Consider the following 23,259-nt stretch of genomic DNA (forward strand, 5'->3'; position numbering starts at 1 on the left):
TTTTCAAACACTCCAGTTGTAGAACCCCTTAGCAGTTTGAGGGTCTCAAGAAGCTTTGCTTATATGGGTCATATCTGTTGATACCATACAAAAACTGAAGTTGAGAAGTTTAAAACTTATCTTTTAAAATTAGAGAGTGCCTGCTGTGAGGAGATGCCATAACCACGGCAACTCTTAAAAAAAAAAAGAGGGGGGGTTTGGGGATTTGGCTCAGTGGGAGAGCGCTTGCCTAGCAAGGGGAAGGCCCTGGGTTCGGTTCCCAGCACCAAAAAAAAAAAAGAATAGGAAAAAAAAAAAGACGTTTAATTGGGCTGCTTATCGTTTCAAAGGATTAGTCTTTTTTCATCATGGTGGCATCTTGCAGGCAGACTTAATGCTGGAGGATCCAAGAGTTCTACATCTTGATCCCAAGGCAGCAGACGGAGACTATCCCAGTGCGCGAGGTGGGATACACACACACACACACACACACACACACACACACACACACACACACACACACACACACACTCCTTAAAGCCCACCTCCACAGTGACACACTTCCTCCACCATGTTCACACTTACTGTACCATCAAGGCCATAACTCCTCTAATAGTGGCGCTCCTCATGGGCCAAGCATTCAGATGCATGAGTCTATGGGGGCCAAACATATTCAAACCACTTATCACTGAGAAATGCCCTGTGGGCTTGCCTTCAGCCCTATCTATGGAGGTGTTCTCTTAATTGAGGTTCCTCCCTCAGATGACTTTAGCTTGTGTCTAGTTGACGTAAAATTAGCCAGCGCAACGACCAATAGGAACTTGGGGAGGAAAGAGTTTATTTGTCTTACGTGTTGCTGTAAGAGTCCATCAGTGAGAAATGTCAGCAGGAGCTCAGGCAGGAACCTAGAGGCCATGGAGGGATGCTGTTTACTGGCTTGCACCTCATGGCCTGCTCAGCCTGCTTTCTTACACCATCCACAAGTATTAAACCAGGGGTGGCACTGCCCTTACGGGGCTGAACCCCACATTAATCAATTAATCAGTCGCTTATAGGCCAGTCTGAGGGAGGTAATCCCTCAATTGGGTTTCCCTATTTCCAGACAACCTTAGCTTGTATCAAGTTAACAGTAAACAAAACAAAATTCAACAACTATACAATCCATGATAAGCCCATCAATGGTTAGCATAGTATTTCGATGAGAACTACTTTCAGATATTAAGGAGAGCATGTGTATCTATGTCCTCAGATCTCCTTCCTCTCTGGTTGGTGCAGCTAGGTCTGCACAAATGGTCATTTCTTGTTTATTTGAGACAGGCTTACTGTGTAGCTCAGACTGGTCTGGAACTGTGTCCCATCACTCAGTGTCCTGCCTCCGTGGCAGAATTGATCGATCTCATTATCTCTCATGTCCCATAGCCTCACCAGCCAGGCTGTGACGGGCTCTGTCATTGCTTGTTTAAAAGTACCAATTCCAGCAGTTCAGTCACTGAGGGCTTCCTGGTTGTACTGGTTTGTTTGTAAGGGGCCATGGTTAAGGCCTCCATCTGCATGTTGGGAGCTACGTCACAGCTTCTCTCTTTTTCTACTAAAGGTCACACTTGAGCGCGATCTTCTGCTTTCACCATCTCCCTCTCATCCTCTCTTTGACCTAACGCCATCGCCCAGTCATAGACTAACATGGAGGATGCTAGCCTCTCTTTCTTGTTGCAGATGCTCCTTTATACAGACAGCTTCCTACTTGGCTGCCATCTTGGCCTCGTGAATTTTTAACTCTACATAGCAGAGACCCTGCAACCGCTGCTGCTTGCTGATGGTCTCAACCTTTGGGCACTAAGACACAGTTCGAAGACTGGAGAATTTCCTCTGAGCCCTTTAACTGTTTTCGAGCCATCTCCACATTGACATGGTGGACACCACTCATTAAGCAGACACCCCACCCATACCACGTAGACGAAGACTGGCATCCCGGGAGTCCTCCCATAGACACTTTTGTTTCTGATGGCTCTTCCTTAGTTGCATGTTCCACTACTACTACCTCGAACCATGCAATCGCGGTCACAGCACAAAGGCACATTAGCATGCATTGTGCAGGGAAGGACAACTCTATTGCAATTTCCTCCAAAGATGGTCACCCTTATGCTTCTCAGCCTTAGTCATGTTGTGTACCTTATTTCTCATACAAGGACCATGCACTCTCAAGGATCCCCAACCCATCTTAAGTTCTGTCATGTTCTGTTCTTGCACCAGTTATGTCGTGTGACAAAAATTTTCAGGGGAGACACAACACACACATCTACTCACTCCAGATAGGGACTCCACAACACTCCAAATTACAGAAACCACCAAAGTCCAATTTGATGAACCAGTGAGTTTCATTAGGGTTATAGACATATGGATGAGGGGTTACAGAGAGGAGAAAAAAGGACTTAATGACAGCTGAATCACCAAGGCCCACCCAAGCATGGGTGACAGCTCATAAAAGCTAGGAAGGTAGAGCACACTGCACAGCCTGCAGGCAGCTCAACAGGTTGCAGATTGTTCTTTGCAGGTGCCTCAGTCCATCTGAGCCTCTTCCAGGCAGCTTAGCTTCAGCATTTATTGTTCACTCTATTTGGCAAGGGGTCTAGTGAGTTTGCTAAGTTTTAGGGACTTCCTGAAGCAGTTGAATTGTTTACCTTCCTATGTAAGGAGTTTCCCTACAGGATGGAATGTTTCAGTATTTTGAGAAGACAGTTTTAAAAAACAGCTTCTCTGTTCAGCACCCTTCATGGCTTAGATTACTCAGATGTTCCTCAGTGTGAGACATTCCAGAAGCTGATTAATCTGGACATGAGAACACTCTACAGAATGCTGTTTAAAAGACAAACCAAAAACAGGTAGCTAGCTTGTCTTCTTGTTCCGGTGAGGGACATTCCAGTTTCACTCCCCAGATCCACAGAACATCATCTTTAAAGGACAGTGTTAAGCAAACAGGGGATCTCCTAGTTCTAAGTTTGTATTAGTTGGTGAAATGTAATCTTAGGTTTCAGATTTAACTCCTATTTCTGGGTGAAGGTTTTGCCTGCCTGGCAACATAGAATTTTGAAGCTAAGTAGAACACACATTTGCCAAAGTGTGGAATTTCAGATATAAAAAGGAAGACACTTCTCATTGAATCAAGCTTTAAAGTTTGCAGGTAAATTTTGGTTTCATTTGTGATCCTTTCTGCACATGCAGAAATGAGTATAGTTTCAAGTTTATAGAGGATTCAAAGTGCAACAGTGCTGGGAATCCTGACACTAGGGAAGAAAGGGAAAACCTTCACCCACCTTAAAATGAATTACTGGTTAACTACTATTAATATGCCGCAGGCCCGAGACCAGCATATAACACTCCAAGATCAATAAGGCTGTTTATCATGTGTGAGTATTGATCTCTCATGAAGGAGTGAAATCATATTTCACACTGAATATCTTAGTACAAAAAAAGGTAACAGGACTGCGAAGGCTTGTCAGAAAATTAGATGTCCAGAAGGTGCATGTACCGAGCCACGGGTGAGCATTTGAATGGCAGGTGCTGGTCTACGAGCACCACGTCTGCAGATGAATATATAGGGACAGGGAGCTCAGAGTGCATGTGGCAGAGCCCACTTTCTGGCTCCCACTGCCTTTCCAGCTGGATCTGGTCCTGCTGATTAGGACTGTATGCCAATAGCCACAACACTTGAAACATCAGATTTGCTGGATGTGGTGGTGTGTTGCTGCAATCATAGCATTTAAGACACTGAGGCATGAGGATTTGAAGCCAGGCTTGACCCTCACTCAACACACAAACAGAGCGTCTGGTTAAAGTGCAAGGCCCTGGGCTCAGTCCCCAGCAGTTGGGGGAGGGATCTAACTTTCTGTTGCCATGTGTATCATGTCGGAGGACCACTGGGTAGATGATCCTGTAAGGGGTCGTTGGTTAAGAAAAGTACCACTGTTTCTTGGGCTTGATGCCATGGGTTATCTCTTACTGATACTGTTAAACAATATTGGCCGGTTTTCATTCCAGAAAGGCCTTTAGTTTCAGATCTTTCAACTCAATCATTAAGATACTTCTTTCAAAGTCTGTGTCTCTGGTCTTTGTATTAGTAATATTGACTGAAGAGTAAATGACCCTGGCATGGTGTCTTAGGTTTTTAATTGCTGGGAAGAGAGAGACACCATGACCACAGTAACTCTTACAAAGGCAAGCATTCAACTGGGGCTCACTTACAGTTCAGAAGTTTATTTCATTATTACCATGGCAGGAAGCATGGCAGTGCCAGGTAGACACCATGCTGAAGAGGTATCTGAGAGTTTTATATCAGGATCGGCAGGCAGCAGGAAGAGAGAGGGACACTGGGCCTGGCTTGAGCATCTGAAACCACAAAGCCCTCCTCCAGTGACACACTTCCTCCAACAAAGCCACACCTACTCCAGCAAAGCCATACCTTTTGAAGTGTTCTATAGGGACCATTTTCAGTCAAACCATAACACGTTATACATGGGAGGCTTGGAGCCTGCCTGGAGGAATTCATAGCCAGACCAAGGGAATGGTGAATGTTGGTACACAGCAAGGTTTACAGAGCCAGATTTCCATTCTTCTTATTCTTGCCCCTTGATTCAGAATGAAACCCATATTTTGTTTGTATGTGGAAAACAACTTTCTGAAAGTTAAATGTATATACATATGTATATATACTCATATAGAAAATCTGATTTGTTTTCTAGTTCTTTTGAATTGGAGTTTTTGTTTTGTTTTGTTTTTTTGAGACAAAATTTTAACATGTAGCCCTGGCTGACCTCAAACTCACAGAGATCCACCTGTTCCAGCCTAATACTGGGGTTAAAGGTGTGTACCACTGTGTCTGGTTTGAATTGGAATATTTAAAAAAATAAATTCTTACTTATGTATTTACTTACTTATTATTTTTATGTGCATTGGCATTTTGCCTACATGTGTATCTCTGTGAAGGTGTCAGCTCCTGGAGCTGGAATTACAGACAATGATATGCTGCCATGTGGGTGCTGGGAATTGAACCTGGGTCCTCTGGTAGAATAGACAGTGCTCTTAAGACCTGAGCTCCCACCCCCCTCTCTCGACCCTAGTTGGAAATCTTAATTTAAGGCTTTCTATCACTTATTGGGATACCTAACCTGACTTAGATGATGACCTTTCTATGTTGGGGAGAATGCCCTTCAGTACTCCTTGGGGACTCTGCCATGACTGTAGTAAGTAGGAAAGGCAGACTGATCATAGGCGTTTATTATGACAGTTTCTTCTCAGGCTGGAGTGTGTATGATCTCAGCATTGTGCGGGCTTGGAAGGGAAACTGATGGGTTTCCTGGTCCTAAACTTGTAAGCATGAAGAGGGTACATTGGTTCCATGAAGAGACTTGGAAACTGTCAGAATCAGGCCTTTTGGGGGGAACTCTCATCTTCCTCTGATGATCTCAGCGTTACCCCTGCCTGCTAGCCTTTCTCATCTGGTCACTGCTCATGGGACATTCTTTTCTATCTTTATAACTCTTCATATTGGCCTCCTTCTGAGTGTTCTCCACCTCCCTAAGCCATTTCCAGCTCAGCTCATCCTTCTAGAAGCCTTGACGACACTTCTGACCCCTCAGTACAGTCACCTGGGGACTGTGCACAGAAATCCCAAAACACAAAAATATCCCTCAGTGTCACTCAGGAGCTGTGCAGTGCAAGATTCTGGTGGGTTCCAGCCCCAGTACCTAAAATTGCCTGCCTGCCTGCCTGTGTCTGTCTGTCTCTATATCTAAAAGAATAAAGTAAAAGTTAAACAACTGTATTGCTATGGTATTGAGCCCTGACTTATACTGAGTGTCCCTGGGTGATGCCGTTGCTCCTGATTCAGAGATTGGACTAAAGCACCAGAGCGGCCATGCTGCTCCTCGGTGATCTCGCCAGCCCCTGGGGTTTCCATACAGTGGTCCTACGGTCATTAAAGCTGGGAACTGTGAAGCCGAGTTTGACATTGACCAAGGTTCAGTTGGGAACATTCAAATAAGAGAATTCTGAGCTGGAGGTGTAACTTGGTGGTGCAGTGCCCACTCACCGTGTGCTGAAGCCCTGGGTCCAGTCTCTGGCAACACTCACAAGGCACACACACATGCACACACACATGCACTCATAAAAAGTTGATGGTTTATATGGAGACTTTTTTAAAAATTAAACTCTTAGGGCATTTAATGACTTTTGTAGGCCTTAAGGTGACACCAGGCTTTCTACCACAGGAGCAGGTATATTTAATGTGCCCGAGATTGCATGGGGAATGAATGACCCACCAATACATAGGGCTGGAAGATGGACTATTTCATTCATCCCTTTCCTGTTTCAGATGTCTGCATGGCTTGTCCTTTCTGAGAAGTCTGTGTGGCTTTTGTAAGCAGATAAAGAATAAAAGACCCAACACTAAAAGCAAAAGAATTAGATATAAAAATTACCGATTATGCCAACAGATTGTTTTAGTTATTTTTAATGTGTATATGTGAGGGGCTCCATGTATTTATGTGCACCGTGTATGTGCCTCACGCCTACAGAGGCCAGAAGAGGGCATTGCATCCCTGGGAACCGGAGTTCCAGGTTGTTGTGAGCAGTCACGTGGGTGCTGGGAACTGAACCCAGGTCCTTTGCATGATATGTTCTGGACCCATGAGTCACCTCTCGACCCCCAGCTTGTTGTGTTGAGTGAGAAAAGGGTGGGGGAGAAGAAAGGAATTCAGTCAAAGAGTGGCCTGTCGTGCAGTTATAGGAGCCCACAGTGGCTGTATTTGGATTCTTTCGTGGAAAGGAGGCTGCAGTCTTCAAGGTTGTACAAAGGCTTCAGCTGTATGCAGTGTTGGCCCAAACCTTCCAGAGCATGCTCTTTGAGTGCACACATCCTCCCATGCACGCTTTCTCTTTCTCCTGCACTGTTATCCAGGATTTCCTGCCCCACACTGAGTGCTTTGGGGACATTGTGCTGCAGATTTCTCCTGGGGCCTCTTCCTGCCTTGGGATTCTGAGCCATTCTCTGTGTCTCAGCTCTGAAGTATTACGGGCTTGTGGTTGTTGGAGCTTCAGGTTTTACTTCATATTTATCGCTGATGCTGTACTACTTAAAAAGCCATTGTTGACCGCTCTCTTCAGTAAATGCTCATTGCTCTGGGTCTGGTATTATGCGAGACACAGGAAGTACATGGGCAGCCTGGAGGTCTGGGCCTCCTTGCAGGATCTTATCTGATCATTTGCTGCCTTCGTCTGTCTTTGATTGATTGATTGATCCCTCTCACCCACCCTCCCTCCCTCCCTCCATCCCACTCTCTTTCTTTCTTTTTTTCTTTTCCTGAGACAAGGTTTCTCTGTGTAACCCTGGCTGGCCTGGAATTCACTCTGCAGATGATGCTGGCCTTGAACACACAGAGATCTGCTTTCTGCTTGCATTTTTGTCCCAAGCTGTTTAGCAGGCCAAATGCTGCTGCTTCCTCCACACCACAGCTAAAATCCCACAGACCGTCTTCATCTTGACCCTGTCCTGTCCTGGTTTCTGCGCATGTTTGCCACTGCAGCCGAGTCCTCTGCAGTCCGTGCCGACTTTGGCTTCTGGGACGTTGCATCTGCTCTCCTGAGGTCCTGTCTTGGCTCCACCCCACCTCCCAGATGCAGCCATTGCTGGGTGTGATTTCTGGAACTCAGCTTCCGGCATCAGTGGCTTCTGGGAAGTTTCCCTTAGCCCTGTACCTCATGCCCGGGGTCTAGAGTGAACAGAACACACCCCTGCGTCACTCTACCTCACCCAGACTACGGCTCTTCACCCTCTTTATCCTTCGCCCTCATATCCCGTCATCCCCAACTTTGTTCTCATGCTCTGTATGTCCCTGTATTGGGTCACTAATTTGTAGTCTAATGTGTCCTCTGGTCTTGCGTTGCTCCCTGGTCGGTCTTTCTCATCTCTCCTTCACTTTCCCCCAAGAATTTGCATCTGATGAAGCTCCCATAGCACAGTTCCTTTGGCCTACTCCTGGTCCGCTCTCTGGTCCATACTAAAGAATATAGTATCCTATCTACCATGGAAGGAAGTAAAAGAAACTGTGGGCGCTCAAACTCAGCCCCTTACTGAATTCCTGGGGTGACGTTTACTTTACCACATGGTAAGAATTCATAGTCAGGTTAACTGGGTTTGGTCTCGAGTTTCTTCTCATTTGACTGGTGCTATCTGGTTGAGGTCGCACTATCAGGCTTCATGTCATTTAACCTACCAGGAAAAATAACCTCACCAAAGGTATTCAGCTCTGCCATCTGCACAGAGCCAGCCTTGGAACTCACCCCTTACGGCTGAAGAAGCAGGGGATGGTTCCTCCCTTGCATTTCCAGGTTCTTTGTTCATTTTGAGGATGAATGTGAGGCACAGCGGGGGGGCTTTAGAGGGCAAGCTCTGTGGATAGCCTGCGTTAAATCTTCCATCACTTATTCGTTTATTTGTTTACATCCCGAACGCTGCCCCTTAACAACATCATTTATTTATTTATTTATTTATTTATTTATTTATTTATTTATTTATTTATTTATTTATTTTCTCCTCTCTTCTCTTTCAGAGGGACGCATGGTCATCCAGGATATCCCTGCTGTCACCAGCAGAGGGCACATGGAGAACGCACCTGACCTGATGTCAGACCCCGCCTACTACAGCAGCTTTTACCAGCCGTCTCTGTTTCCTTACTACAACAATCTGTACAACTACCCCCAGTACTCCATGGCCTTGTCTGCTGAGTCCTCCTCAGGGGAGGTGGGAAACCCCCTTGGGGGATCCCCTGTGAAGAACAGCCTGCGTAGTCTCCCAGCACCTTACGTGCCTGCTCAGACTGGAAACCAGTGGCAGGTATGACCCAGAGCTCATGGGATATGTGAAACACACATGCACGTAAATGGACACGTGCTCAGTGCAGCACACGGGTGGGTGGTCACGGTTATGATGTGATGCGCATTAGCCTTACTTTCCGTCTGTTGATGCCATTTAACTCCAGAGATTGGCTGTAGGGACTTGGAAGGAAGGGAGTGTGCATGGTTTGGGGGTTCATTTTCACTTTTAGTTTTTCTCACATTGTTGTTGTGCAAAAATACCCAGTTGGCCAGAGTTAGACATACCTGAAGCCTCACCTCTTCCAGCCTGCCCTACCTTGGAGCAGCTTAGAATATGTTAGGTGCAGCTTCCTGGGGGGCAGTCATCTCCAAACAGATTTTTGCACTGGGAAAGACCGACCTATAATGTGTGTGTTTTCAAGGCAGAAAGGGTAAGAAAGGGGATGAGGTGGTGTTTCAATGGCCCAGTAATGTAGGTGCGTGTTTTTTAAAAAATGGCGATCGGTCTTTCGGAGTATGCGTGTATTATTAAAAAAGTATGCAATCAGGAGCTTTCAACATTTGGAACAAAACAGTGTTTCATTTCATTAGGGAAAGATTGTCTGGAGTGGTTCTGCCTCTGAGGGGGGAGCATTTCCACCAGGCATTGTGTTGACACCAGAGCATTCTGAGGCTAGACCACCGTGTGTACTTATGTCCCAAGAGTGTGTTCAGGAGAGGTTAAACCCATGCCACCAGGCCCCAGAGGCTGCTGAGGTTCTGTGACGACTATGCTCACTTCCGCCCTGTGAATCCGACTAGGCTTCCTCAGGAGGATCTGATTTCAGTTTCGTGTAACACGTATCTAGGAGCCGGTGCAAGGCTTCGGTGTCTTCTTCCTTCTTCCTTTCTTAGCTTTACTGAGGCATAGTTGACAAATTGTACACATAAGGTACGGTGTGGCGTCTTGATGTATGTATATTGTGCATTGCATATCACAGGCTAATGAAGGCACCGTGTGTATGTGTGTGCACGTGAGCTCACGTGCACTCGAGATTTAGTCTGCATTTTTGTCAGATATGCAGCATTACTGATTCTAACTCCCACACTGTACGTTAAACTTCCAGAACTCACTTAACACTGGAAGTAGAAACTTGGACTTACGTCTCTCTGCTTTCCTACCCACAAGCCTCTGACAATCAGTATTGTAACTTTCTGCTTCCAGGAGTCAAGAGAGCTTTGTTCTGATCATCTTTAACCCTCTTAAGCCCAGTTCTGAAACATCGTGATCGGACATCTTCCTCTAATCGAATCTGGTTCGTCTCAGTTCTCTTTTTCTCTTTTTGAAAATACTAATACTCAAGCCATCCCAGACTGGCTTCAGACTCACCGAGATCAGCCTGTGTCTCTGCAGATGAACCCCAGCTGTGGGATGGATCCCCTGTAAATGCTCGGCTCTTTGTTGCTTAGGGGTTAATGTTGTTCCCTAAGCCCTCCGTTTTCTGTTGAAATCTTCTTGAGATTCTCTTCTGCTTTTCTTCACCCACGCAGGTCAGCCACAAGGACAAGTGTCTTGGAGAGAGGTGTTGTTTCAGGTGGCCGAGGGTAGAGCTCTCATGTGTTCCTGAAATACTCAGTCCACGGTCACTGTCTGACATAAGCTTTAATCTCCGAAGTTTGAAGTTACCTTTGGGGTATGCACAGCACTTCTCTGTGAATTGGATGGCAAGGAAGGCAGAAGAAGGGACATTCTCTATGCGTGTGTAGCAGAGAGTGATCGAGGAGACTTCACAAAGGGACTCTCATGTGGCAGGGCCATAACCAACTGTGAGCTCACCTTGACTTTTAAAAATGTTTCAAGTCATGCCTGCAAAATCCTCACATCCAAATAAGCCAACCTAGCTATCGGTTGCAAAATACCAGATGCAGATCAACAAGTGCTGAGGAGACCTGACAAAGGTCCTGAGGTTCTCATGCCACCCTGTTCTCCTGCAGAGAGCCCGCAGAGATGCCAGACTCTGCTGACTGAGGGAAATGGAGTGCATGTTAAGGAACGGGAGATGTAGTCCTGGAAGACCCATCCATATTCAGTTAGAACTCTCGATTTAGCCATGTCCCCTTGAGCAGATACATTGTCCTCTAAGTCTTAGCTTTCTGTGATGATGCTTCTCATTTGTCACATGGATGCGTGACACAGCATGGTACTAAAGTGACATGGCTGGCATACTAGAGAGTTTCCATGTAAACAGAAACACTGCAGATAATAGCCGATGAACTTATTTCCGGTCCCTTTCCTTCCATTTGCCATACTGTTTTTAGACCTATTGCTTCCTTTGCCAGGTGATCCTGTGCTTTGAGCCAGCTCCTTCGGGCTTCACAATAAAGGAGTTAATCGTTAAAGAGCAAAATACTGTGATGCATGGATCAAAGTCTGAATGGAATGACTTTTATAGTTTTGAGGAAGAATTTGATTCCCTTGGGCAGTGCTGGAGAGATGGCTCAGTGGATAAGGGTACTGACTGCTCTTCCAGAGGACAGGGGGTTCAAATCCCCAGTATCCTCACGGCAGCTCACCGCTGTTGAAACAGTTAACAGATCTGACAGTGTCACATAGGCACACATGCAGAAGAAAAAAAATCAGTGTTCATAAAGATAAGGTAAATGAGTAAAAATTTTAAATTTATGCATATTAATGGCATAAATGTGTTAAGATATGTCATACAAAACCATGAAATAGTAAGCACTTACGTATTTGGCATTTGGCTAGTGTTGAAGTGACAGAGATGGGGTGGCTTACACTGTAGCCAGAAGGGGTTTTAGTGTTTGCTTTTGTTTTGTTTGATTATTTGAGGCAGTATCTCCCTGTGTAGCTCTGGGTAGTCTGGATTTTGCCACGTCAACCAGGCTGGCCTTGAACTCACAAAGATCCACTTTCTTCTGCCTCTGGAGTGCTAGGGTCAAAGGTTTGCACCACCATGTCTAGCCCGAGTTGTCTCCACAGCTAGAGAGGTGGTTCCGTGGGTAAAGTGCTTGCCGTTCAAGGACCTGAGTTTTGCACACCAACATCCATGTTACAACAAAACAAAAAAGAAACGGTGGGATTCCCTGCTGATCCTTTTGCAGGATCGTGGGGTATGAGCAGGTGGATCCTGGGACTTGCTAACCTGAAGTTTGCTAGCCAAATTGGGAGCGCTCCAGGTTCAGCAAGAGAGCCTGTTTCAAACTATAAGGTAGAGAATGATGGAGGAAGACACACAATGCTGACATCTGGCCTGTACACGTGTGTGCACTCATATGTATCTGCACATACACATGAGAGGAAGGAAGGAGGAAGGACAGACGCTTGCACACACGCACATAGGTATCAGGTGTTGTGACAGGAACCTGGGATAGATGGGAAAATCAACTTGATTTTTCTCTTTTAAAGACAGGGCTTCATTTAGGCGTGACTGGAATTTACTCTGTAAGCCCAAGAGGGCCTCAGCTTTGTGGTCTGCTCGGCTCAGTCTCCCAGTGCTCATGTGACAGCGGTGTGGCTCCCATGCCCAGCCTCAGCTTCTTAGTTTCTGGAGGATGTGTTGGGCCTGATCTTTGAGCCTTGCCTTACCCCTTTTAGGGGCAGTTTCCCAGTGTTCCGTTGTCTTTTCTGAGGTGCCTTCAGCCTTACGGGAAGGCCTGTGCTGCTCTCTGTTGTCTGCTCCCCTTGACGACTCAGGCTCTGTGCAGGAGCTGGTATGGGGGCCCCTGTTCCTCACACTGATCTTCTGGGCCCCGCTGCTAAGACTCAGCTTTCCTCCTACCTGTCTCAAGGGTGGATGGAGTCTCCTTTCTATACGCTGTCCCCTCTCCTTGCTGCTCTCAGTGCCACTGTGTGTTGCATTGCAGTGTGGATCTTCTTCAACCAAAGGCCTCTTTTGGTTTCTAAAAAAACATGTACTGTCGTAGAGATCATAATTCTATTTTAAAGGTAGACGTCTTAGAAACAAACAGGGCATCCATTTTTGTATTAAAAAAAATCCATTGATTGTTGTGTGGCCTTCTCCTGCATGCTGGATTGTAAAGTCAAGCAAGCCACTGACTCAGGACCTACTAAGTGCAAATCCTAAGACCGACAGACAGACAGGGTGGGTTGGGGGGAGAACACACACACACACACACACACACACACACACACACACACACACGTATACTCATTGCTGGGGATGGGGGTGCGTCTTCTGGAATCCCAGAGCATGCTACCCCGACTGCTATACAGGCTTGGGAATGGCTTTAATCGCCTCTGGTCTGTCTCGAGGCTGAAGAGATTTGTGGCCCAATCATAGATTCCTGTCCTGTTGTGAAACAGGAATAACATTTGTGGCACTGGAACAAACTCAGGATGAATGGCTGCCTCTGCTGACCAGCAGCTCAATTTCACTTCTGCATTTAATTGCCTGCAAAAGCTGTTTATTGCCGTGCGCACTCCTCCACGGCAACATTATCTCTTAAATAAACATGTTGTACCTGCTTGACAATCGTGCATATCAAGCGAGCAGAAATAAATATGGGAGGGCTCCGAGCCGTGCCTGGGATCTCCTTCGGGCCTGCAGCCGGCGCTCTTTTGTTGGCTGTTTCCACGCTTGTGCCAGCAGACGTCTGGGCTTACCTTCCCACCACAGTCGGGTGTGGTCGGGTGGCAGGCTCAGGGTTTTCACTCTTCTGGTGACTTTGCTCTCAGTCTGAGGCATCCCGTGACCATGATCATTCACTGACAGCTCTCCACCTCACTGGAATTCATTCATGTGTTAAATAAACGCACACTGGGGCTGCCAAATGAACTAGACAGAAAAGCACAATTGGGTGACTGCAGTTAACAGCAGGCCATATATTCAGTATAGCTAGAAGAGAGACTGTTAGGTAGATAGGCCGATGACCCTGATCTGATCACTACCCATCGTGTCTGTATATGGACAAAAGACGAAGAGGTGTTGGGAGTCCTCTAGATACTCCTTGGTTTGAACAGAGACACAGGCAGAAAGGGAAACGGATTCTGACATAGGAGACTTGACTCAGGAAAAGGCACCCTTTGTGGATGGTGCTCCAGCCCTCTCAGCCTGCTGAGGGCCAGAGGACAGGGCCTGGCATTTAGAAAGCTGCCTCTGACTGCTTGCCTACCTGGGGATGTTCTCCGCCCTTAAACCAACACCCTGAGAAGGCCTGTGCCTTTTCACTAACTTCCCTTCCAGTGCGGCTCAGCTCAGAGACAACCTGTTGAAAGTATGGTGGAAAGGAGTGACTTTTCAAGCATAAGCTATGTGGAGGTGGCCACACCCCTACCTTTACCAGTGTGCAGTGCCCGTGCTATAGGAAGTGTGGCTGTGTGAAGCCAAATCTTAGATCAACTCTAGTTTCCAGGGAAAGTTACAGTTAACAATCCTGAATGAAATATTGATGTCTGTTGTTTATTTTATTGTATTATTTCTGATTTGTATTTTAATATATATTAACCTATATTGCATATAATATATTAACATAACATTTAGAATTATATGTTATATTTATATAAAGTATAGTTTTATAATATATAATCATATATATATATGAGATATGAGAATGAATAAGAGGGTGGGGTGTGATCTCTCTCTGGCCCTGGCTGTCCTGGTACTCTATAGAGATCAAGTTGGCCTTGAACTCACAGAGATAAATGCCTGCTTCTTCCTTTTGGGTGCTGGGATTAAACGTGTGCTCCACTAAGCCTGGCTTGGGTTTAGGTCATTAAAGACAGAGTGTCCCTATATAGCCCAAGCTGGCCTTGAACTTGAGCTGTCTTTTTCCTGTCTTAGCCTTTTACATGTTGGGATTATAGGCATGTACAGCTATTCCTGGTTCTCAGATACTTGTGCATTTAAAAAACTGAAGACATCATATAAAGCCCATTTTCTGAGCTGAGGAGGTCGCTCCAAGCTGTCTGCCCTTCCTGTGGCCCACCTTGTCACCAGCAGGCTTGGCTTGTTCCACTTCCTTTTCTAGAACCCATTTCTTTTTCTAGAATAAAGTGGCCATTTGCCACTGTATTATTTACTTTTCTATTGTCGTGGTAAGACACCATGTCTGAGGCAACTTTGAAGAGGAAGTTAATGGGCCTTGTGGTTCTAGGCAGTTACAGCCTGTGGTGGTAGAACCCAGGCATGGAGGCAGGAACTCACACCTCAAACCACAAACCAAGCTAAGAATGACCTTAAAGCCCATCCCAGTGACTTTCTCCAGTGAGGCCACACCTCCTAAGCCTCCCCAAAAGCCTCCAAGTGGGGACCTAGTATCTAAATGCCCAAGATTTATGGGGGACATCTTATTCAAACCTCCACGGTTACTGTCTACCTGTAGGTAGACCCTGGCTTTTTTGTCACAGAGAAGCCAACGGTATTCACATGAAGTCACAGGGAGAATTTATGAGGATATGTGCAATTTTAAATATCTTTTAAATCGAGACAATTTTATAAAGACAGTTTCTTTCCTCAGGCAAACAGGCATAGTATCTGTTTGAGGATATTAGAGCTAACCTCCATAATTTGGTTTGTAAAGATGAAATACAGAGGCATAATTGTCGATGCCTGAGGATTTATTTTAATTCATGTTGCATTGCTACCATGTATATTTTATTATCTTATATATTCATTAATTTTAATAACCTTACAATTATCTATTTCTAAGCTTTCTAGTAGATAGTTATTGTGTAGAAACATTAAGTACTTTTTTTTTTCCCTTTTTCTTTTTTTGGAGCTGGGGATCGAACCCAGGGCCTTGCGCTTCCTAGGCAAGCGCTCTACCACTGAGCTAAATCCCCAACCCTGAAACATTAAGTACTTTAAATATCTCCTTTTCTGATGTCTGTATGTACGCATTCTCCTTAGATGACAAGGCTAGGTGAATGTTAGTGTTCCTTGGTTAAGGGAGAAAGAGACAGAGGCGTGGGACTGAGGACCGCCCATTTTTGCATAGTACTCTAGCTAACACAAGCAGATCCTGGGAGAAAACTGAACTGGCCCCTGGGAAACTGAGGGCAGCATGGAGCAGGCAACCCTGACTCAAGAGAACTCCAGGGATGGAGTAAGGTGTTGGGCCCCCCAAGGAGCTGACTTTCAGCCTGGCTGGAGCAACCCCAAGAACAACCCAGGACATCTAGAATGTGACAGATCTGCTGAAGCCTTTGGGAGAGGCTCGCAGATGCTGGGCTGTCCTGCCAGGTCACCATCCTTAGGTGGTTCAGCTCTATCTGCCCCGAGTTGACACCTCTTGACCTGTGCTGGAGCAGCTGAGTACCATTGCTCGCACGCACGGTGCAGCACAGCAGCATTGGGAATTGTGTGATGTGCTTGGAAATTACACCACCGGGGTTGAATGCTTTCAGATCTGATTTCCTTGGGATACTGACCCAAGTCTCATTTACTTATCTCGTGTCTTTCGCACTTACTTTTGTTTTTCTTGATAGTGGAGCTGAGTCTGATATAAAGTTAGATGCTTCTCAGAACGTTTAAGCAGTTGGATGAGTCTCAGGTTCCATGATCCGCATTTCTGGGATAGGTTGCGGGTTCCTCAGTGTTCAAATAGAGACTAAAATCAAAGGAATACATAGCAGACTCAGGTTGGTCCTTTTGTTACTTTGTTTTAATTCGGTTTTAGAAGTACAAGAGAGAAAAGAGTACGCAATTCTAAAACATCTTTAATGTGTTGTGAGACACAGACGAGAGGCTTCATCCGTTCAGGGTCACTCTCAAGTGCTTGGCTATACAGGAAGCAGTTGAGAGCTTTCTGGGAGGGGGAGTGGGGGGGATGCTGCACTGTAGAAGGGCAGGTCCAGACAGGACGTGCTGGGGAGCTGGGGGAGGGGGCGTTTTATCAGCTCTTTGTTTAGGGTTGTCAGCATGTGATGTCAGTGAGAAGCAGATGCATGCAGTTAGCCTCCTTATTTTAAAATTCTCTACAAAGAACATACCACTTGCTGCCTGCACCCAGGAGACTTCTCCACACTCTCCTCTTGGTGCCCCACAGGTCCTCTGGGGGCCACTCTTGGCATGCACCTTTTTTGGTTGGTTCAAAGGAAAGGGAGAAGCAGAAGAAACAGTTACTTCAGTTTTTAAAGTACGTTTTCCCATCACATTTCTAAGCACCAATACTCTTTCTGACCATTTCTGTTTTTTACCAACCAGTGCTGAGAGAAAGAAGGCAGACACCCCAATTCTGTGACTTGTATTTATATAAAACTAGAAAGTGAGAAGTTTGTGTGTGTGTGTGTGTGTGTGTGTGTGTGTGTGTGTGTATACGTACACAATGTAGAATTTTGAATGTTGAGTTTTTTGAGATTTAAAAAATATCGAAATGTAGCCAGATGGTGATGGTGCGCTCCTTTAATCCCAGCCCTGTGGGAGGCAGAGGCAGGTTTGTCTCTGTGAGTTAGAAGCCATCTTGGGCTACAGAGTGAGTTCTAGGACAGTCAAGGCTACACAGAGAAATCCTGTCTTAAAAAACAGGAGCATACAAACAAACAAAAATATTGAAATAGAGAGAGGTCTCACAGTGGATTTTTCAGCCATCCAGCAAAAAAAATTACATATGTAAATAACTTTAGAAGTAAATGATAGGAAGGCATGTTTACTTGATTCAGTACATGTGGTTCACCATGACTGGATTCCACTTCATGTTCCATATTTTGTGGGCCAGCCACACAGCCTTGTCAGGTCTTATTAGCCCTACTTCAGTGAGGAAACAGAGGCCCAGGAAGACAAGCTCACTCAACATTATCCCAGCGCTAGTTAGTGGGTAACCGGAACATGGGTAACCGGAACATTAACATGCTTTGCCTGCTGTGGGAGGGCTCTTCCTTCCCAAAATGCCTCTGTTGTCATGGTAGGGCACAGCACATTTCTTAGTCTTCGTAATAAGCCTGAAAATTGTAATAATACTAAACATACTGCTTCTTGGGCTTCTTTTTTAATGTGTGTATAACACACACGCACACACACATACACACACCATGCATGCACACACACACAGAGGCACGCACATGCTTTGAGCTTTAGGGACATCTATCTCTATTCTTGAGTCGTTTGGTGTGGCTTATTACCTGTGATGGTCGTGGAGGGGGATGGGCTCCTTCACACACTCTTGGGTCTGGGGTGCCCACTAGGAGTCACCAATCTGCACTGTTTTCAGGGGGAAAGTGTTGTGTGAGCATGTGTCTTCTCGTCCACTTGGAGGGCAGCTCTAGACAACCTCACCTTGCCCTGTAGGCAGTCTGTCATATTCATTTCTCAGAAGATAGCCTTCATACTGCTGATTTATGCCAAAAGTATCCTAATGTTTCTGACAGCTCATGTGTGACATGGGTATAATCCATATTTCTTAAAGCAGCTAATCCAGGTGCTTCGTTCCCGATACTGCTGATAGGGCTATATCTCTTGGTATCTGCCATGGAGATTGTGCTGGTAACATATTGTTTCTGGGTCACTAGCTTTGTCTAAAACAGTAGGTTGGAACACAGTAGCAAAGGTTAATTAAGTTTGTCCATCATCTTGGGAACACATATAGATGACTCTGATTTGTCGGGCTCGAAAATCAAAGTTCCCGAACGCATGTGGTGGCTGACATCCTTTCTTCTCATTTTCAAAGTATCCGAAATGAAGTTTCCTAACTTGTGGCAGAGGCAAAGACAAAGCGGTAAAAGAGCTGGGTTGCTGAATGGCGGTGGCAGCAGACGGATCTTTAAATAAGCGGTCGACATTGAGGTTAGCCTTGGTTCAGTGGGAGAGCGCCTGGGCAGCTCGCTTCCAGCCCTGCCTTCTTTCCTTGGTGCCTAGAGTAGAACCAAGCTATTCGATTGCTAGCAGTGGCTCTGTGTAGATGATTGTTAAATTCTGAGGCCCCAGTGAGGTAAGGGACAAGTCTCTTGTATCTTTCAAGAAAGACTTCCTTGCTCTGGAGTTTTCTTACTCCTGTAGTCATAACTGCTATTGTTTCAGGGTACTAACAGAAAGGGTACAAGTCTAGAGGGTTGCAGTACAATGCCATTCAGTGTGTTAGCAGAGGAGAAAGGCCCGTGTCTAGATAATTGTTAGGAAGGTTTTTAAGGATGTAAATTTGTCTTGTCTTTTCTTCCAGCTCTTTTTCTGGTGCTTGGCTTTTATGTAATTGTTGTGGCCATTTATGCCTGGCTATGTTAGTTTGGTTGAAAAGTTAGGATTGGAATTTTATTACTTATTTACTTATTTTGCGAATGTCTGTGTGTGAGTGTGTGTGTGTGTGTGTGTGTGTGTATGTGTGTGTGTGGTTTGTGCCCATGTGTGTTGGTACATGTGTTCATTTGAACAAGTCTGTAGACCAGAGGGTGTCCCTTTCAATCACATCCTGCTGTATTCACCTGAGGTAAGGTCTCTCATTTAATCTGGAGGTAGGCTTGTGTCCACCAAGTCCCACTCTCCCCATTCCCCTGCCAGCACTGGGGTTACTATTAGTGTACTGGTATCTACTCCTGGCTGGTTGTTTGTGTGGGTACTGGGGATTTAAATGTAGCTCCTAGTGCTTGCACAGAATGTGAATCTCCCTACCGATGTTCTCCCAGCTCCAGTGTCAGAATTTCAGATTGTGAGTCAGACCGTGTACAAGGTTCTGTCTGAGTCCAGATGGTTCTTTGTAGAACTTGCAACGATGATAAAGACCCTAAGCCAGTCCTAGCTAGAGATCATTCCAGACCACCAGCCATCTCTCTTTTATGAGCCTCCTGAATACACCAAGGTGTTTTAGGTTCCAGGGAAAGGGAACATTTTCAATTCTTGGCTTTTTCTAACTAGGCACCTGTTTTTGAAGGTAATCGTTCCCCTATACCTGATTAACAACACCCGTGTCTTGGGTGCTTTAGACCGAGAGCTACAGTAAGAAAACGAGCCTCCGTGCGTATTTATGCACACAGACACCCACATACAGCAGTTCCATCCCAGATGTCTTATACCGTGCACTCTGCTCACTCTGATTCTGAATTGTAGTTTCATTGGTTTTGCTGGTCTTGAACTTGTGGGCTCAAGGTTCTTCTGTTTGAGCCCTCCAAGTTGTTTACAGGTGGCAAGTAGGTTATTTCAGAGCCCGAGACAAGGAGCGGTTTTGTACGTTGGAAAACAGTCTAAGAAATGTCAGGGGCACCAGAGCACATAGTGAGGGCACGTGGCTGAAAATGTGCATTTCGGGGGTTTTGTTAGCTTGCTCTAAATTGATAATAGCCACAGATGAGTTGCCTTTATGGTGAAGACAAGCACAGTGGGCCATTTACACGCAGATATGATCCTGAAGTCCCATGGGGGTGTGTGTCCCTTTCAGCTGTTCAAGGCTTATGAGTGAGTCACTGTCCATGTGTGTCAGGTTTTGGAGAACGTGGGGAAAGGCTTTCGGAATGTTTTTGTGGTCAGATTTGTTTCCACATGACCTGCTGTTCACTTTGCCCTGGTGCATCACATTTCTTTCACTTCTTGACTTTGCGGAGATAACCCAAAGCCTCCATCTGCAGGAGCATCCTTGGTTCGCATGCGCCTGTCTGTTGCTGTTGCTTTAGAGGTTACAGTCGAAGACAGCGTAGATGTGTTTGCTCTCAGGAGAGGAAGAGCATCCTTTCCATGTTTGGACAAAGATTAAACAGCTCACGCTTTCTTCAGCATCTTGAGTGTGGTCCTCATGGTGGGCACCCCATCTACAGTGTCCTGAAGGCTCCCTGAGTTCCCTCAGGGACATTGATGTCCTGCCGAAGGCCTGTTCTCTCTCTGTCCTCTTTTATCTTCTGGGTCATTCACTGTGACCACAGTAAGAGAAGTTGTGAGTATAGTGAGGAAGGTAACAACCTCAGAAGATCCTGAGGACTAGAGGGAGACAGGCAATAGGGAGCCTTGGGTTACAGCCAACGGGGAACACATTACCATCACAGGGCTGGGCATTTGATCTGTTACTGTTCTAGCATCTAGGGGATGTGTACACAATAGCAGATACTTGTAGCCTGTACATTGAAAAAGAATTCATTGCCGAGGGCAGCATGCACACTCAGGATGAACCAGGGGTGTGTCTGAGCAGGAGAATGGGGCTCTCTGACCCCCCCTGCACAGGCGAGGTCTGTCCTGACTCAAGTGTATGGTTAGGTGGACCTGGGAATAAGCATTGCAAACCAAAAAAAACAAAATCATTTTAAGGACGGCCAATGTTGACCACACAGACTTTACTCCATGTGCCCTGGAGATCTGAGCTTCAGTCTGAAGAGTTCTGACTTCCTTGTAAAAGTGTTTTCTGATCAGAAAACTAAAGGTTCACCCCAAATGGTGATTTGGGGGCTTGGACGATTATAATCCAAGTGAGTATCAGGGTCCTGTGATCCCTGCAATGATTTGTGTTGTCCGGTGGAGGACTTCGGGGCCACACCTCTCTTCCATCTGAAGCTCCAGCACTATGCTGCTGGCTAGACTAGCTTACTTACAGCCCGTGCGCTCCTTTTGAGCCTTCCCCTGGAAGGAGCGTTCAACTGTCTGTAAGATTGAATGCTTCCATCTGAAGTGTTACCCGACAATTGGCCGGTAGGATTCCAGAATCTTTTAAAAAAGGAAATGATAAAGCCAAACACTCTGGAGTTTGAGTTTTCCTGGGATATCACTGTTACCACGGACAGGATGGTCTAGGGTGCATGAAAGGATTTTCAGATTTATTGCTGTGCATTTTCTCAGCAGTAAAACAAAACCCCCAAGCTTCGAGGTTTCATCTGGAGTTAATGCTAGCAGCCTGTGCGTTTGCTGCCTGCCCAGTTCCCGTCCGTGGGTCACACTCCAGCTCAGAGACTGGGGTGGGTGATAAGATTATAAAACATGCTTGCCAGCCACCACATGCTAATGATAATAGCAGATATAATTCATTGGACTCTTGGACTTTTAGGTTTTTGCTTGGTTTATTTGTTTAATATAAAGGAGCAAAAATAAAGTAAAATCTCAAAGAAACAAATTAGCATTGTATAACAGTGTCCGTGTGTGTGTGTGTGTGTGTGTGTGTGTGTGTGTGTGTGTGTGTGTAAGTAAATAAGTAATATCAACCATAAACATAACTGAACAATTTCCCCATTTGCCACTGTGGTTGCCTTTCACCCAGAGGTGAGGGAAGGGCCTTCAGGTATTAGATTAGTTTGGAACAAGTTTTGCAACCTTGGCACAGTTGTTGTGTCAAGGTACAGTTCTTGACTGTCAGGGACACCGCCATGGCCTCATGGAACTATCTCTAGATGCCAGTAGCAGTCCTCTTTGCTCCCACATGTCACAATTGGACATGTTTCCAGATATCAAATCTCCCCCCCAGGGACAAGGTTGCCCCCAATTGAAAACTACTAATTTAAGATGAAATAAATTTCAAAGGCTTATTATCCACCCATCTTGTCTAAGCCCAGAGTAGAAGGATTGTGTTACATACCTATCATTTGTCTGTCTGTCTGTCTATCTAAAGTGAGAAGTGAGCAGGAAGTGACTTGGAGTTATTCCCAGGCCTTCTCAGGTGAACATCAGCTCAGTTTAAACTTTGCGTTTTAGAGGGTTCGTATTCTTAGAAACACAGGTTCTTCCTCCAGGGCAGGTTCGTGGGTAGGTGGTTATTTGCGCTGTCTTACATTTCTGTGAGGTTAGCCTCTGGTGGCTGAGCCTTCTCCTCAGTCCCTATGCATTGTTCTTTGAGTTGGATGTAGTTGACATGGCTGATGACCTCAGTAAACTCGCAGTTTAATAACCTCAAATAGAGTTTGCCCTTTTGTATTCTTTTTTTCCCCTTTGGCTGGAAGTCTTCTGTTGTGCTCTAAAGGACGCATTGGGGAGACAGTAGTTGAATACAAATAACTCAGTTCCAAGTTTGAAGCAATCACAGTTATTGATGCATTCTGGAAAGAGAAAGAATTGAGTAGGGGATGCTAAACACAGGGGTGTTTGGAAGCAGCTCCCTTTCAGTGAGCTGTTTGAGTGACATTTGTCTGCATAGCTGTGGAGTAGTGCACATTCTGGGATGGCAGCAATTGACTTGTCAGACTTGACCTTTTGAAAATTTTGTTTTTGCTACATGGGATCTTGTTCTTCCCTGGTATATGGATACATATTGATAATTTTAGAGTATTGAGTCAGTCTTGGTGATATGTTAGAATTACCTAGGTAGCTTTGCAAAGACCCAGGGTTTGGGCCGTATCCCAGACCAATTAAACCAAATTTTCTAGGGGTTTGTCCAAGGCATCTGCTCCTTTTATTTCAGTGAGAATCAAGATTGAAAAGCAAGCCACAGGTTTATAGATTAAAGTTTTATTGGAATGCTGTCATGCCCATTTATTTGCTGTTACCTAAAAATGCTCCAGAAACCCTACATTATCTACTGTTGGGTCATCTGTAGTAAAATGATGACTGACTCTTGCCG

At 45.5% G+C, this 23,259-nt stretch overlaps 1 protein-coding gene across 1 annotated transcript in view; it reads left to right on the top strand.

The window, feature by feature from the left end:
* The window catches only part of Dmrt1 (doublesex and mab-3 related transcription factor 1), a 96,601-nt gene that overhangs the window by 31,085 nt on the left and 42,257 nt on the right, over positions 1 to 23,259 (top strand). Inside the window, exon 3 of the mRNA XM_032895456.1 lies at positions 8,583 to 8,866. Coding sequence (XP_032751347.1) covers positions 8,583 to 8,866 — 284 coding nt within the window. The remainder of the gene's footprint in view (positions 1 to 8,582; positions 8,867 to 23,259) is intronic.

The sequence above is a fragment of the Rattus rattus genome, chromosome 2 (assembly GCF_011064425.1).
Source record: "Rattus rattus isolate New Zealand chromosome 2, Rrattus_CSIRO_v1, whole genome shotgun sequence".
NCBI classification, from domain to species: Eukaryota; Metazoa; Chordata; class Mammalia; order Rodentia; family Muridae; genus Rattus; species Rattus rattus.